At 34.0% G+C, this 14,762-nt stretch overlaps 1 protein-coding gene across 3 annotated transcripts in view; it reads right to left on the reverse strand.

Annotated features, from left to right (window-relative positions):
- The window catches only part of Med13l (mediator complex subunit 13L), a 309,479-nt gene that overhangs the window by 263,843 nt on the left and 30,874 nt on the right, over positions 1–14,762 (reverse strand). For all 3 annotated transcript variants that reach the window (XM_076855405.2, XM_076855448.2, XM_076855371.2), the window contains exon 2: positions 3,924–4,161. In XM_076855405.2, the coding sequence (XP_076711520.2) occupies positions 3,924–4,161 (238 nt within the window). The remainder of the gene's footprint in view (positions 1–3,923; positions 4,162–14,762) is intronic.

Consider the following 14,762-nt stretch of genomic DNA (forward strand, 5'->3'; position numbering starts at 1 on the left):
GGGTCAGTTTAGCATACTGTATCAATCTCTAAAATTCAAACTCAAACTATGGGAAAGAATTTAATCAAAAGAAAAGAGCACAGCTGTATATAATTATCAAAGGTTATTAATATCAAGGTTATTAATTATTAATATCAAGGTTAATACCTGATCATATTTTGTAATTTAAATTAATCTGTATCCTAAACTAGTAGGACATTTAAGTTCATATCCTAATTTAGAATAAAATTAATTATTGTAATATTATGTTCTTCCCGTTCATATTCATCTTGTACATTAGGTGTTAATCTTCCTAATTATAGCTTTCCTGATCAGAAATATACAGCAATTCCTCAAAACCTATCAAGTAAGACAAATTCCTCATCCTTACTTCACTGTACTCCATAAACCTTTGTGTGAGCTCCTTCCTGTGACTAGAACAAGCTCCACCTCAACCTAGATAAGTTCTATATATCCTATAAGATTTACCTCTAATGTCACCTTTTCTTACATCCTTATGGTGTTCCTAGCATAGACAAATTTCTATGCTTGTCTTATACCTTTTTTGATTATGAGCTTATCAAGGGTAGGGATCCATTCCAATCCCTAAAATTGAACCCACAGACAGAAGATATGGCCATAAGGATGGAAAAACACACACACATCCGGCATGTGCCCTTCTTTGATACCACTATGGGCAGAGGTCAGCAAAGTTGCAACTCAACTCTATAGGGACACAACAATGTCAAATCTTCAAATACTGATCTCTCCATAATGTCATTTAGGTTTTGCCATGGAAGTCCTGATAAAGGTCCTATGAGCAGGGGTTATCTTCACTACTCTGGTATTTTATATTGCTAAACATTAAAATTAGAAAATGTACTTACTTCGACCTAAAAGTACACATTTAAAAATAGTATTTGACAGATACTAGTAAGCACTAAATGTTATACAGAACAGAACCAAATTGTTTAAATATTGACAAAATGATTTAATTTTGATGTACGGGTTGCCGTCATCCTACTAGCAGCAGCAATAATCACAATTATAGTTTGACTGCTATGTGTGCTATTTTAAGCATTTTATAAACTTCAGCTTCATAATCCAATTTAGAGTGATGAAACTGAGACAATAAGTTAAATATACTGACAAAAGATACATAACTTTTAAATGATCATGCAGACATTCAAACCCAAGCAATCCACAGCCCAAGTTCTAAACCACTATGCCATTCTCCAAGTGACAGGGACAAACTATACATGTATTATTGTTGTCTCTTACACTATTTCATAGCTATTTCAAGCATTTTTTAAAAGTATAATATTATAAAATCCTTTATCATTTATGGGGATGTTTTATAACATTTAAATGCAAGATGGTGGCTTTGGTATTATATTTTACTGTGGCATTTCTAAATAGTAAGCTCTTTTGGGACCACCATAAAGACAAAGGGAAATGCCAATAACATAACTAAAAAATAATGTTAAGGAACAGTGAAATGTCCCTATTTAAAAAAAAAAAAAAAGGAGACGATGCAAGTAATAGTACAGTTGTATTTAATGTTGAAGTCTAATAACAGGATTCTGCCAAAATTTATTCTAACCAAAATGAAATGACTTTTAAATATATTAGAGAATGAAACAGATTCCTAAATATCCTTAATTTACATGACTAATAGTCTTTTTGTATCCTTCATTTTTCATGTTTCCTCTATGTGTCATAAAAATAAAATAAAGTTGAAATAAAGTTGTCTTTATGTCATTTTTCTAACTAAAGTTTCACACATTTCTTACTATTAGGTTGAACCACATAATACTACCCTTTTCAACCTCTACTATATGGAAAAGTAGACAATTCATATGAGTACATCTAATAACTTTCTTAAAATTCAACATTTATTAAAGGGAAGAGGCATATCCAACAAAGTTACAATTGTTCTATGACTATAATACTTTGCTGGTAGCACACAAAGGATAAACAATTTACATAGTCCTAAACTCAAAAGAAAAAAAATCATTCCCATGGGAAAATGTTCACAACCTATTTGTTAGAGAAGACTGAGCTACAAAACAGTATTATACCAATTTCGTTTATACATAAAAACATCAACTACTAAAACTCTGCATTAGCCTCCAGGATTTTCATTTCTTTGTTTGCTTCATTTTGTGGTTCTGTTTCCTAACTTTCTAGTTAAATATATAGTACTTCTGTAATTTAAAAAAATAATTTCAAAAATCAATTTTTGCTTAATTTTTTGTCAAAAAAAAAACTTAAAACATTAATGAACCTATTCAATCTAAAACTACTATAAGAAATGTAAATAGCATACACCTTTGTGTTATCTCAGTACCAAAGCTCATAAAAAAATAACAACCTTATTTTCTGTTCTAACAGTGAAATTTTTTTTGTAGCTATGAATGCGTAACTTAATACTTCAATTAAATAAATCAAACAATTCGGTTTGGTTTCCTCATTACAAAACAATTTGTACTGCTAACACAAAAATGTTTAATCATGAGGGGATCAATATGGAACAGCAAAATGGAAGAAGACGAGGCAGAACACATTATGAGAAATAAGAAATCAATTTAAAACAAAAAAGGGGGGAGGGTAAAAGAAAAGTTCTGTTCCTTTACATGTTACAAAAACATTTAACAGTAAAATATGTATATGTTTTGATACTGAAGAGGACAAACATAAATGCTATGAGTATCTCAAACTATCTTAATTTTAAAATTCTGATCAACAGAATTTGGGTGTTCTAACAATATTATCTAAATTAACTACTAACTACATGAAATGGACTTAATGATGATCATAAATTCTGAGATTTTGTTGATTAACCAGCTAAGTAAGCAATCTCATCCAGAATGAATTTTTGTATTTACAAAGCAAATACCCTAAAAAATATCAGAAGATTTGAGTTTAATAAATAAGGTAAAAAACTCAATTAGTCCACTGTGGTTTACTGCCCCCTAGCTGTTGTGGCAGCAGATATCGGAGATTAAAAATGGCTGCCAAGAAAAGTTGGAAAAGTGTCAAGGAGTTTTGGCAAATTTTTTAACCTTTTGAGCAGACTCACAAATATGCACTAAAGTTAGTTTTACTACTTCCTTTAAAAAAATAATGTTAACTAACAAAACATTTCAAACACTACCTGAAACTTTTCAACCACTAATTAACAAAACATAAAGTAGTTAGGCAAAATGCCTCTTACCAGAAACTCGACCTAATAAAATTTCCTCTGGTTATAATTTGATGGTAAATATGAAGAGCAGCTTAGAACAATAAAACTCTTACATTAGTTCAGTTTCTGGATATCAGATTATCAGATGCAATTTGATATGAAAATTAGTTAACACCAAAGCCAATCTTGAAATCACTGAATTACATAAAATGCAGTAACAAAGCAAAGGAAATTTTGCTAAGATCTTTTACAGTAATCAAACCAGATCCTTTATAGTAATCTTTTTTTTCAAAATTCTGTCCAATATCATAATTTTGCCCAATAAGGCTTACACTTAAGTTCCTGTGTTATCTTTCAAATTTTCCACCAGAGTTCAGCTGGCAATGAATCATAAGAGCCAAAGTCTTAGAAAAAGCAATTCTGTTCATTTTACTATCATGCTAATTATTCAAAATTTCCTATTATTTAAGAACAGTGGATTCTTAGCCTTGTTTCCACCCCAACACATCCAGGGGACACTTACTTTTCTTAAACAATAGTCTTTTTACAAGATTCTAATTCTCAGCGTGATTGGGAAAGAACATGATAACTTGGGTAAAATATGGGTTAGGAAGAAGAAGGGTGAAGAGTGAGGATTATAGACAAACCCATTATTAAACACTTGGAATCTTTCTTAATCAGTCTTAACCTTTTCAGAATTTACCATTGTTCAAAAAACTGATGCAAATAATTTTTAAGAAAAAAACATAATCCTTACCCTGCAGTTCATGATGTATTACACCCACAAGGTTGGGTTCATCTCCCCACCAGAATATCCATAATTCTTTGCAATCTGGTTTGACATCACGACGCCACACACACAACAGGTTGGCTTGCAGGCAGCGGATGAAACTTAACAAGATTGGATCATCTTGGGCTGGGGCTGAAATTATGGGTCCACAGTCCCCATGCCCTCCAAAATTGTACCTACGCCATTTGATTCCTGTGAGTTCAGCCTGCAAAAAAGACAAGAAAATTTCAATCATTTTGATGTTTCTTTTTACTTATAGACCACTAAAAACAAGCTTCCACAGAGAAAAGCAAATTTGCTAAGATAAATATTTACACTCAACTTCACATCATGATTTCCCCCAAGGAGAACTAGGATTTTGTAGTAAATATTTAAGCAAATAAAAAAAATGGTTCAACAACAAATAAAGATTATCAGCTTGTTAAAAAAATGAGTAGAAATCTTGATAGAAATTCCTTCCTTTGCCCCCTCTAAAATCAAGAAAGGCTATCAGATTAGGGATGCTCAGCCAATGAAGTCCATTCAAATATTCCAAAATCTGAAAAACTGCAAAATCTGAAACACACTGGTCCCAAGCATTTTAGATAAGGAATATTCTACCGATAGAAGTAAAATAATTTCTTTCATAGTTTCCTCAATTTCTTCTCATTCAGAAGCTACAGCTTAAATCCTTTTTAATCAGGGAAGCATTAGCATGCAACAGCACAATGCTTCATTGTGAACACCAAAAGGCTATTTAAGAAGAAGATGCTAACAAAACTGATTCAGTTATCAGCAATTTATCTGTGCTACTTAGCAGGCAGCACACAAAAAAGCTCTGATTAACTAGTTTGGTCTTCTGTTTTTCAAACACATTTTAAAACATGGGAATTCAAAACAAGCAGAGAATAGAAACCGTAACTCTTTTTCCATCATATGCATTACATTTTAAGATTTCCGAAAGCTTAAAGAATTAAACTTAAAAAAAAAAAAGAGGTGAACTCCTTACTTAGGTAACAATAAACAATATACTCAAAACTGAGAATAAAACTAATTCATAATGTAATTGTGTTTCCAACAATCCATGTGACCCTTACATCCAATCTTTCTTCATTTCTTCCCCTACAAAATCAATCACTTTTTGTCAACAAATTGTTTTTCAAAAAACAAGTACCAATGAGCAGAAAAAGTCATATCTTCTACCAACATGACTTAAAGAAATTTAAAGTGCCATAACCGTCAATAACTATAATGATCATATTTAAGGAAAAAAAAAAACATTTTTCTTTTATCTAAATTTAAAGAGTTTCACTTGAAAAGAATGGTCACAAAAATAATATTCAAACTAACATTGTCTGAAATTCAGTAACATATACTTTACTCTGAGACACACAAATCTAATCTAATCCCACTCATTGTAAAAGCTGGTTGTGGCATCATTTAGGCTTTCACTGTACACTACTTGGTTTCCTCTGAGAATAAAAGTACTACATAACAAAAAAATTCTAGGACACATGCCTATAATCCCAGGGACTCAGGAGCTGTGCAGGAGGATCATGAGTTCAAAGCCAGCCTCAGCACTTAGGCCCTAAGCAAATCAGCAAGATCCTGTCTCTAAATAAAACATTTAAAAAGGAGGCGGAGTGTAATGTAGCTCAATGGTTAAGGGCCCCGGGTTCAATCTCCAGTAACAAAAAAAAGTTCTAGGCCTGGGGGTGTAGCTCAGTGATATAGTGCTTTCTAGCATGTTTGGAAGGCTTGGGTTCAATCCCTAATAGCACACAAAAAAAATTTTTTTACAATATACATCATAACTGTATCAGAAATATTTATTAACATCTTACTTTACAGTCTTCTTGTTTTTCCGCATATATACTGTTAAAGTTAAAACCATACTGAATGGTTTTATGTCCTTTTTTGTCACTTATAAGTGTTTTCATATATTTCTAATTATTCTTCAAAATTAATTTTAATGTTGCATAATATTCTCTTCACTGCTGGGAGAAAATTTAAGTTAACTATCCCATAATAACTGGATGATCTCTTTTTCCCCACTATTATTAGTATTAAAATTCGTGAACATCCTTGTTTTCCTGATTTATTTCCTTAGGAGATACTACTGCATGATTCAGAACAATTAACAGAAAAATAAGAATACTACAAGATTCATGATGAGCACTACCAAACTGTTTTCCACTGATGGGCCCCACAAAACAAATAATCTCCCAAATTGTATGTTATTTAAAATACTTGCCAACTTTATAGAAGGGTATCCCTGAACTAATCTATAGTCCTTGTTCTGCTTGAAGAAAACCATTATCACATATTTGATCATCAAGTGGATATACTTTTTTCTCAGCAGCACATGGATCCTTCTCAAAAATAGACCATATATTATGCCATAGGGCAACCCTCAGTAAATATAAAAGGGTGGAGATAATACCATGCATTTTATCTGATCATAATGGAATGAAACTGGAAATCAATGATAAAAGAAGAATGGGAAAATTCTATATCACATGGAAAATGAACAATATGTTACTGAATGATCAAGGGGTTACAGAAGACATAAAGGAGGAAATCAAAAAATTCTTAGAGATAAATGAAAATACAGACACAACTTATCGGAATCTATGGGACACAATGAAAGCAGTTTTAAGAGGGAAATTCATCGCCTGGAGGTCATTCCTCAAAAAAAAGAAAAACCAACAAATAAATGAGCTCACACTTCATCTCAAAGCCCTAGAAAAGGAAGAACAAAACAACAGCAAATGCAGCAGAAGGCAAGAAATAATTAAAATCAGAGCGGAAATCAACAAAATTGAAACAAAAGAAACTATCAAAAAAATTAACAAAACTAAAAGTTGGTTCTTCGAAAAAATAAATAAGATTGACAGACCCTTAACCATGCTAACGAAGAGAAGAAGAGAGAGAACTCAAATTACTAACATACGGGATGAAAAAGGCAATATCACAACAGATGCTACAGAAATACAGAAGACAATTAGAAATTATTTTGAAAACCTATATTCCAATAAAATAGATGATAGTGAAGACATCGATAAATTTCTTAAGACATATGATTTGCCCAGACTGAGTCAGGAGGATACACACAATTTGAACAGACCAATATCAATGGATGAAATTGAAGAAGCAATCAAAAGACTATCAACCAAGAAAATCCCAGGACCGGATGGGTATACAGCGGAGTTTTACAAAACGTTTAAAGAAGAATTAATACCAATACTTCTCAAGTTATTTCAGGAAATAGAAAAAGAGGGAGCTCTTCCAAATTCATTCTATGAGGCCAACATCACGTTGATTCCGAAACCAGACAAAGACACCTCAAAGAAAGAAAACTACAGACCAATATCCCTGATGAACCTAGATGCAAAAATCCTCAATAAAATTCTGGTGAATCGGATACAAAGGCACATCAAAAAAATTGTGCACCATGATCAAGTAGGATTCATCCCTGGGATGCAAGGATGGTTCAATATACGGAAATCAATAAATGTTATTCACCACATCAATAGACTTAAAGATAAGAACCATATGATCATCTCGATAGACGCAGAAAAAGCATTCGACAAAGTACAGCACCCTTTATGTTCAAAACATTAGAAAAACTAGGGATAACAGGAAATTAACTTGACATTGTAAAAGCTATCTAAGCTAAGCCTCAGGCTAGCATCATTCTGAATGGAGAAAAATTGAAGGCATTCCCTCTAAAATTTGGAACAAGACAGGGATGCCCTCTATCACCACTTCTATTCAATATAGTTCTCGAAACACTGGCCAGAGCAATTAGACAGACGAAAGAAATTAAAGGCATAAAAACTGGAAAAGAAGAACTTAAATTATCACTATTTGCGGATGACATGATTCTATACCAAGAAGACCCAAAAGGGTCTACAAAAAAACTACTAGAACTAATAAATGAATTCAGCAAAGTGGCAGGATATAAAATCAACACACATAAATCAAAGGCATTCCTGTACATCAGCGACAAAACTTCTGAAACAGAAATGAGGAAAAACACTCCATTCACAATATCCTCAAAAAAAATAAAATACTTGGGAATCAACCTAACAAAAGAGGTGAAAGATTTATACAATGAAAACTACAGAACCCTAAAGAGAGAAGTAGAAGAAGATCTTAGAAGATGGAAAAATATGCCCTGTTCATGGATAGGCAGAACTAACATCATCAAAATGGCGATATTACCAAAAGTTCTCTATAGTTTTAATGCAATGCCAATCAAAATCCCAAAGGCATTGCTTATAGAAATAGATAAAGCAATCATGAAATTCATATGGAAAAATAAAAGACCCAGAATAGCAAAAGCAATTCTAAGCAGGAAGTGTGAATCAGGCGGTATAGCGATACCAGATTTCAAACTATATTACAGAGCAATAGTAACAAAAACAGTATGGTACTGGTACCAAAACAGGCGGGTGGACCAATGGTACAGAATAGAGGACACAGAGACCAATCCACAAAGTTACAACTATCTTATATTTGATAAAGGGGCTAAAAGCATGCAATGGAGGAAGGATAGCATCTTCAACAAATGGTGTTGGGAAAACTGGAAATCCATATGCAACAAAATGAAACTGAATCCCCTCCTCTCACCATGCACAAAAGTTAACTCAAAATGGATCAAGGACCTTGATATCAAATCAGAGACTCTGCGTCTGATAGAAGAAAAAGTTGGCTACGATCTACATATAGTGGGGTCGGGTTCCAAATTCCTTAATAGGACACCCATAGCACAAGAGTTAATAGCAAGAATCAACAAATGGGACTTACTTAAACTAAAAAGTTTTTTCACAGCAAGAGAAACAATGAGAGGTAAATAGGGAGCCTACATCACGGGAACAAATATTTACTCCTCACACTTCAGATAGAGCCCTAATATCCAGAATTTACAAAGAACTCAAAAAATTAGACAATAAGATAACAAATAACCCAATCAACAAATGGGCCAAGGACCTGAACAGAAACTTCTCAGAGGAGGACATACAATCAATCAACAAGTACATGAAAAAATGCTCACCATCTCTAGCAGTCAGAGAAATGCAAATCAAAACCACCCTAAGATACCATCTCACTCCAGTAAGATTGGCAGCCATTATGAAGTCAAACAACAACAAGTGCTGGCGAGGATGTGGGGAAAAGGGTACTCTTATACATTGCTGGTGGGACTGCAAAATGGTGAGGCCAATATGGAAAGCAGTATGGAGATTCCTGGGAAAGCTGGGAATGGAACCACCATTTGACCCAGCTATTGCCCTTCTCGGACTATTCCCTGAAGACCTTAAAAGAGAGTACTACAGGGATACTGCCACATCGATGTTCATAGCAGCACAATTCACAATAGCTAGACTGTGGAACCAACCCAGATGCCCTTCAATGGATGAATGCATTAAAAAAATGTGGCATCTATACACCATGGAGTATTACGCAGCACTAAAAATGACAAAATCATGGAATTTGCAGGGAAATGGATGGCACTAGAGCAGATTATGCTTAGTGAAGCTAGCCAATCCCTAAAAAACAAATACCAAATGTCTTCTTTGATATAATGAGAACAACTAAGAATAGAGTAGGGAGGAAGAGCAGGAAGAAAAGATTAACATTAAACAGAGACATGAGGTGGGAGGGAAAAGGAGAGAAAAGGGGAATTGCATGGAAATGGAGGGAGACCCTCATTGTTTTACTAAATTACATATAAGAGGCTGTGAGTGGAATGGGAAAATAAACAAGGTGAGAAATGAATTACAGTAGATGGGGTAGAGAGAGAAGATGGGAGGGGAAGGGAGGGGGGATAGTAGAGGATAGGAAAGGTAGCAGAATACAACAGTTACTAGTATGGCATTATGTAAAAATGTGGATGTGTAACCGATGTGATTCTGCAATCTGTATTTGGGGTAAAAATGGGAGTTCATAACTCACTTGAAGCTAATATATGCTAATGTATGAAATATGATATGTCAAGAGCTTTGTAAGGTTTTGAACAACCAATTAAAAAAAAAGCCCTTTGGGCGGTGTCTGACACATGGCAAGAACATACATGATATTATCATTAAATAGTAATAATACTATTTCTGTGACTTATCTGTTCATATCTGTCCATTTTTAATCATACAAGTTCCTTTGTTTCTTCAAATAAAAGCAATGTCTGTAGTTTTAATCAGAAAGTTTAACATCAATTTCTAAATAAATGTCAAAGAAAGCCAAATAAAAAGTGGTACCTGAAACCAGAAAAGCTAGAAGATTATCACTTAAACTAAAGACCAGTAGTCTGTGCCTAAGCATCTTAGGCAGAGAGAGAAGGAAGAGGGAGCAAATACCAACAATAAATATGAATAAAAACTAATGACATTAACTATACTTAAAAGCTTAGAAAATTAAGACATACCAGATACTTAAACATGAAATGAGTAGGTCTCCAAATAAAATTTATGCACAGCAATTTACTCACAAGAACACTTTCACCTGTAACATTAGATACAGTTCAGCAGACAAAATATTTGGCTTTGATTCAGAATGGTTTCCTAATCCTGGCACTTCCCCTAACTTCCTATCAATGCTTCTATGCTCTCAGTGGCAAAGGGAAGCTGCTGCCTGCCACCTTCTGTGTGTTCTTTACAAATCTGTTCTAGCAAGTGATAGATTATAAATTCAAATGACATACCAGGCAAGGCTACACAATAACTTCATAACCAATTCAGCCAAAAGAAATAAAAAATGCCCAATTATTTTAAAATAATTTAGCTCCTTTACTTTAAAGCTAAAATTAAATATCATTATACTAGTCTTCATTGGAAAATTTAACAAAGATATACCAATCAAGGCTAACAGAGATAACTAAATATAAAATGGATGTTTAAAGACTTAGCTTTAAATTTTGAAATACTATTTGATAAGAAAAACAACTTAATGTTACTAAAATCATTTGTCCAAGAAAAAAATCCCATCATGAATGCATATTCAATTACATTAAAATATCTTCATATATCATAATCATAATTAAAAATCAATTACACTTCACGTTCTCTTATCCCAATTCCTGACAAATATATCTCTTCAAGACTCAAATGTATTTAATGATTTCAAAATTTTTAAGCAAAACTTTAAAATATTTCTAGATTCAAATTATCCCAGGACTGAGGATGTAGCATAAAAGCACTTGACTGGTGTGTGAGAGGCCCTGGGCTTGATCCCCAGCACGCCAAATTATCCCAAAAACAAGATTACTTATGTCAACTAAAGATGAATAATCCATAATTATATATAAGTTTAAAATCACATGTTTTTTTCAGCTGGGCATGGTGATGCACACCTGTAATTCCAGCGGCTCAGGAAACTGAGGCAGGAAGATCTTTAGTTCAAAGCCAGCCTCAGCAGCTTAGCGAGGCCCTAAGCAGTTTAGCAAGACCCTGTCTCTAAATAAAACATAAAAAGGGCTGGGGATGTAGCTCAGAGATAAGTGCCATTGGGTTTAATCGCCGGTACCAAAAAGAAATTTTTTTAATTACATGGTTTTGCCAAGTGTGATAGTACACACCTCTAATCCCAGCAACTCAGGAGGCTGAGGCAGGAGAATCCCAAGTTTGAGGCCAGCCTCAGTAACTTTGTGAGACCCTCTCTCAAAAACAAGAAGGGCTTGGGAGATAGCTCAGTGATAGAGTAGCCCTGGGTTCAATCTCTAGCACTGAAAGGGGTGGGGGGGGGCACTTGAAAAATAGAGAATCAACAAATGAAACAAAAAGACACAAGGAACAGAAGTAGCATACATGTATGCATAATATTAACCTCCACCATGGTTTAAAGACCTACAAATACCAAGCACCATACTAGTGTCTGCATATTTAATTTCTAATGCCAGGCACCATACTGGGGTCTTCATATGTAATTTCTCATAACCAGACATAGTTCTCATTACCAAGTAGCTGAAGAAATTAGACTCAAAAAGATTAAGTAACTCTTCCACTCCCATAAAGGTAGAAAACAGAAGATCCCCAAAATAACTGGATTTCAGCCACAACTGAATTTAAAGCATAAATTCTTTCCATTCTGTCATGCTGCTTTTTAAGAAAAATCGTAAGAATTACACAGGATTATAAAATATAAAAAAAAAAACTATCATCAACTCAATTTAGCAATGACTTGAGCTCATGTACATAGTTTCTACTTTAAGAATGTTTTTATGACTCTTTCTTTAGTCTTCCTGGGGTATTAAGAAAATCAGTATGAGTGCCCACACAACATCCCATGAAAAGACTTTTTATTCCATTCATGTAATTATATACCTTCTTTTACATACTGTCACTATAAAAGAATACTTACACAAATTAATTCTTAGAAGATATGTATACAAACCAAGAAATAACTATTCTAACAGCAAGAGAAGATGAAGGTAAATCTACTCAGCAATGGCTGAAATCTGTTATAATGGCAGTCAAGTTTCCTAGGAAAATTGAACTGAATGGACAGAAACTGATGGCATAAACAAAAGACCACTAGTCAATTCAGAATGGTTCCAGTTAAACAGATCATAACAGAATAAGGATAAGTGTGCTTCCTAACAAGAAATGCAGTTTAAAGACATTTTATATTGATTCTTAGTGTCCTATTCTTTAGATACAATAAGTAGGAAATAAGCTGATAAATCCTCTCAATGTATACGGGAGGATAATAATAAATCCCAAAGGAGGATTTATTTATCACTTATTTGTAGTGACTTATCAAAGCCAGATCTCTCATGACCAACAATGTATACTTAAAATATGGCTCCCCAGATTTAAAACTGTATTCAATGGTCATGGAATAGAGTAAAACTAACAGACATGCTGTTAAGAAGGAACCCAAGATGAAACATCATGAAAAGAATATTGAATGGAGATCAGGAGATATAGGTTCAAGGCTGGTTTTTCAACAATTTACCTATATGATATTAGGAAACCTACACCATCACAGGGCATCTCAGCTTCAGAAGCTGTAAAGTAATAAGGTTGACCTAGATACTATAAATGAGTTCAAGTCTCCTGGCCCAAGCTAATTACAAACACTCACAAAAGAAACTTATAAATGAGATAGAACCCTTTAGATGTCTTAGAATGACCAGTGGCAAGAGCTGTCAGAAGATATTCAAAATTTCAAGAAATTGAAAAATTCCTCGAACTACAGAACAATTATACCCAACATCAATTCTGGACAGGATTCTAGGATGGTATGTAGAAAAGACACCTGTGATCATTTGGGGCTAACAGGAATGCTTTAAGAAATGCCAAGTCAGCCCAACCTCACTTCCTTTTATGATAGGGTTGCTACTTTTCAAGAACAGGGAAATACAATAAACATAATAGGACCTCTCAACTCAAATCATGGGAAGGAAAAAGTGTTACATATAACTGAAAGCTTGTGTTAAAACACTAACTAATCAACTCCAGGTAAAGATGACAGATTAAACATACACATCTGCTTTTGCTTTCTCTTAAATCCCTCTAAAACATTAGCGAAGAAGTTTTGTTTGTTTTGTTTTTCCTTTAGTTATAAAAACCATAATGATGGGTAGAACAGGAGAGAGGATAGGATCAAAATTTTCAAAGCTAAGAAGCAGACAGACGCTCAAAAGCTAAAGAGGCTTATAATCCCTATGACAACTGAATCCTAGACATGGAGAAAGTAGAAATCTTTCAACCCAATTGACAGAGAATCCCCTCAGCCTCAGGAATTTTTGATACAAGTACCTTTGTAGTAGGGGTCAAAGGCAGAGAGGAGATAAAATAAGGAAAACTGATTGAAAACCTGTTTAGCAAGCATGCGATGCTAAGTTACTTTCCCAATGCACAAAGCTGAGTTACTGCCCAATCTGTACCTCAGTAAATAATGGGGAAGGGTATTCTTTGAAGACAATAAAACAGAGGTTATGTGAACTATAGAAAAACAGGGAAACTCAAAGCAGATAACCACAGTGAAAACAGAATTAGGTGCACTCCTACAGAAAGAAGGCCAAGAACCACCATTTCACCACCACTGTTGTCTAAGCACCAAAAAAGTTAGTAGCCAGTAACCCACTATAAATGAGTCTGGAAAAATCTTACCAATTAAAGAAAGACCAAGATACCAACATCAGAGGGTCTCCCAAAAAAAAGAGCTCCCACAGATCAGCAAAGTGCACAGTAAATAAGCATCACTCCAGTAAAACTCCCCAAACATTATTTTAGTCCACCATTCCTAAACATGAACAATAAAGAACACTAAACAGTTAAGGAAAACCACTGAGCAATTATACAGAAAAACAAACAGAAAATGACTTAGAGGAAATAGACAACATAGAAAACTTTTAAAGGGGCTGGGGATGTGGCTCAAGCAGTAGCATGCTAGCCTGGCATGCATGCTGCCCGGGTTCAATCCTCAGCACCACATACAAACAAAGATGTTGTGTCTGCTGAAAACTAAAAAATAAATATTAAAAAATTCTCTCTCTCTCTTTCTCTCTCTCTCTCTGAATCTCTCACTCTTAAAAAAAAAAAAAAAAAAAAAAAAAAAAAAAAAACCTACCAAGAGATAAAATCATTCAACCATTAAAAAAAAAAAAAGGACACTGTGCCAGAGAAGTTGAAATTTTTAATGACACCAGAAATAATGAAACTCAGTAAAATGTGCAGAAGATAGTTTAGAAAACCTCCCAGAAACTAAAGCAAATAAAAATTAAGATTGGGGCATGAGGATGAATATTAAGGAATCAACCCAGGAAGTTTCTGGGAGTGTAGTTTAATAGTAGCATGTGCAAGGCCCTGGATTTGACCACCAGCA

This window comes from Callospermophilus lateralis, chromosome 1, assembly GCF_048772815.1.
Source record: "Callospermophilus lateralis isolate mCalLat2 chromosome 1, mCalLat2.hap1, whole genome shotgun sequence".
Classification (NCBI taxonomy): Eukaryota; Metazoa; Chordata; class Mammalia; order Rodentia; family Sciuridae; genus Callospermophilus; species Callospermophilus lateralis.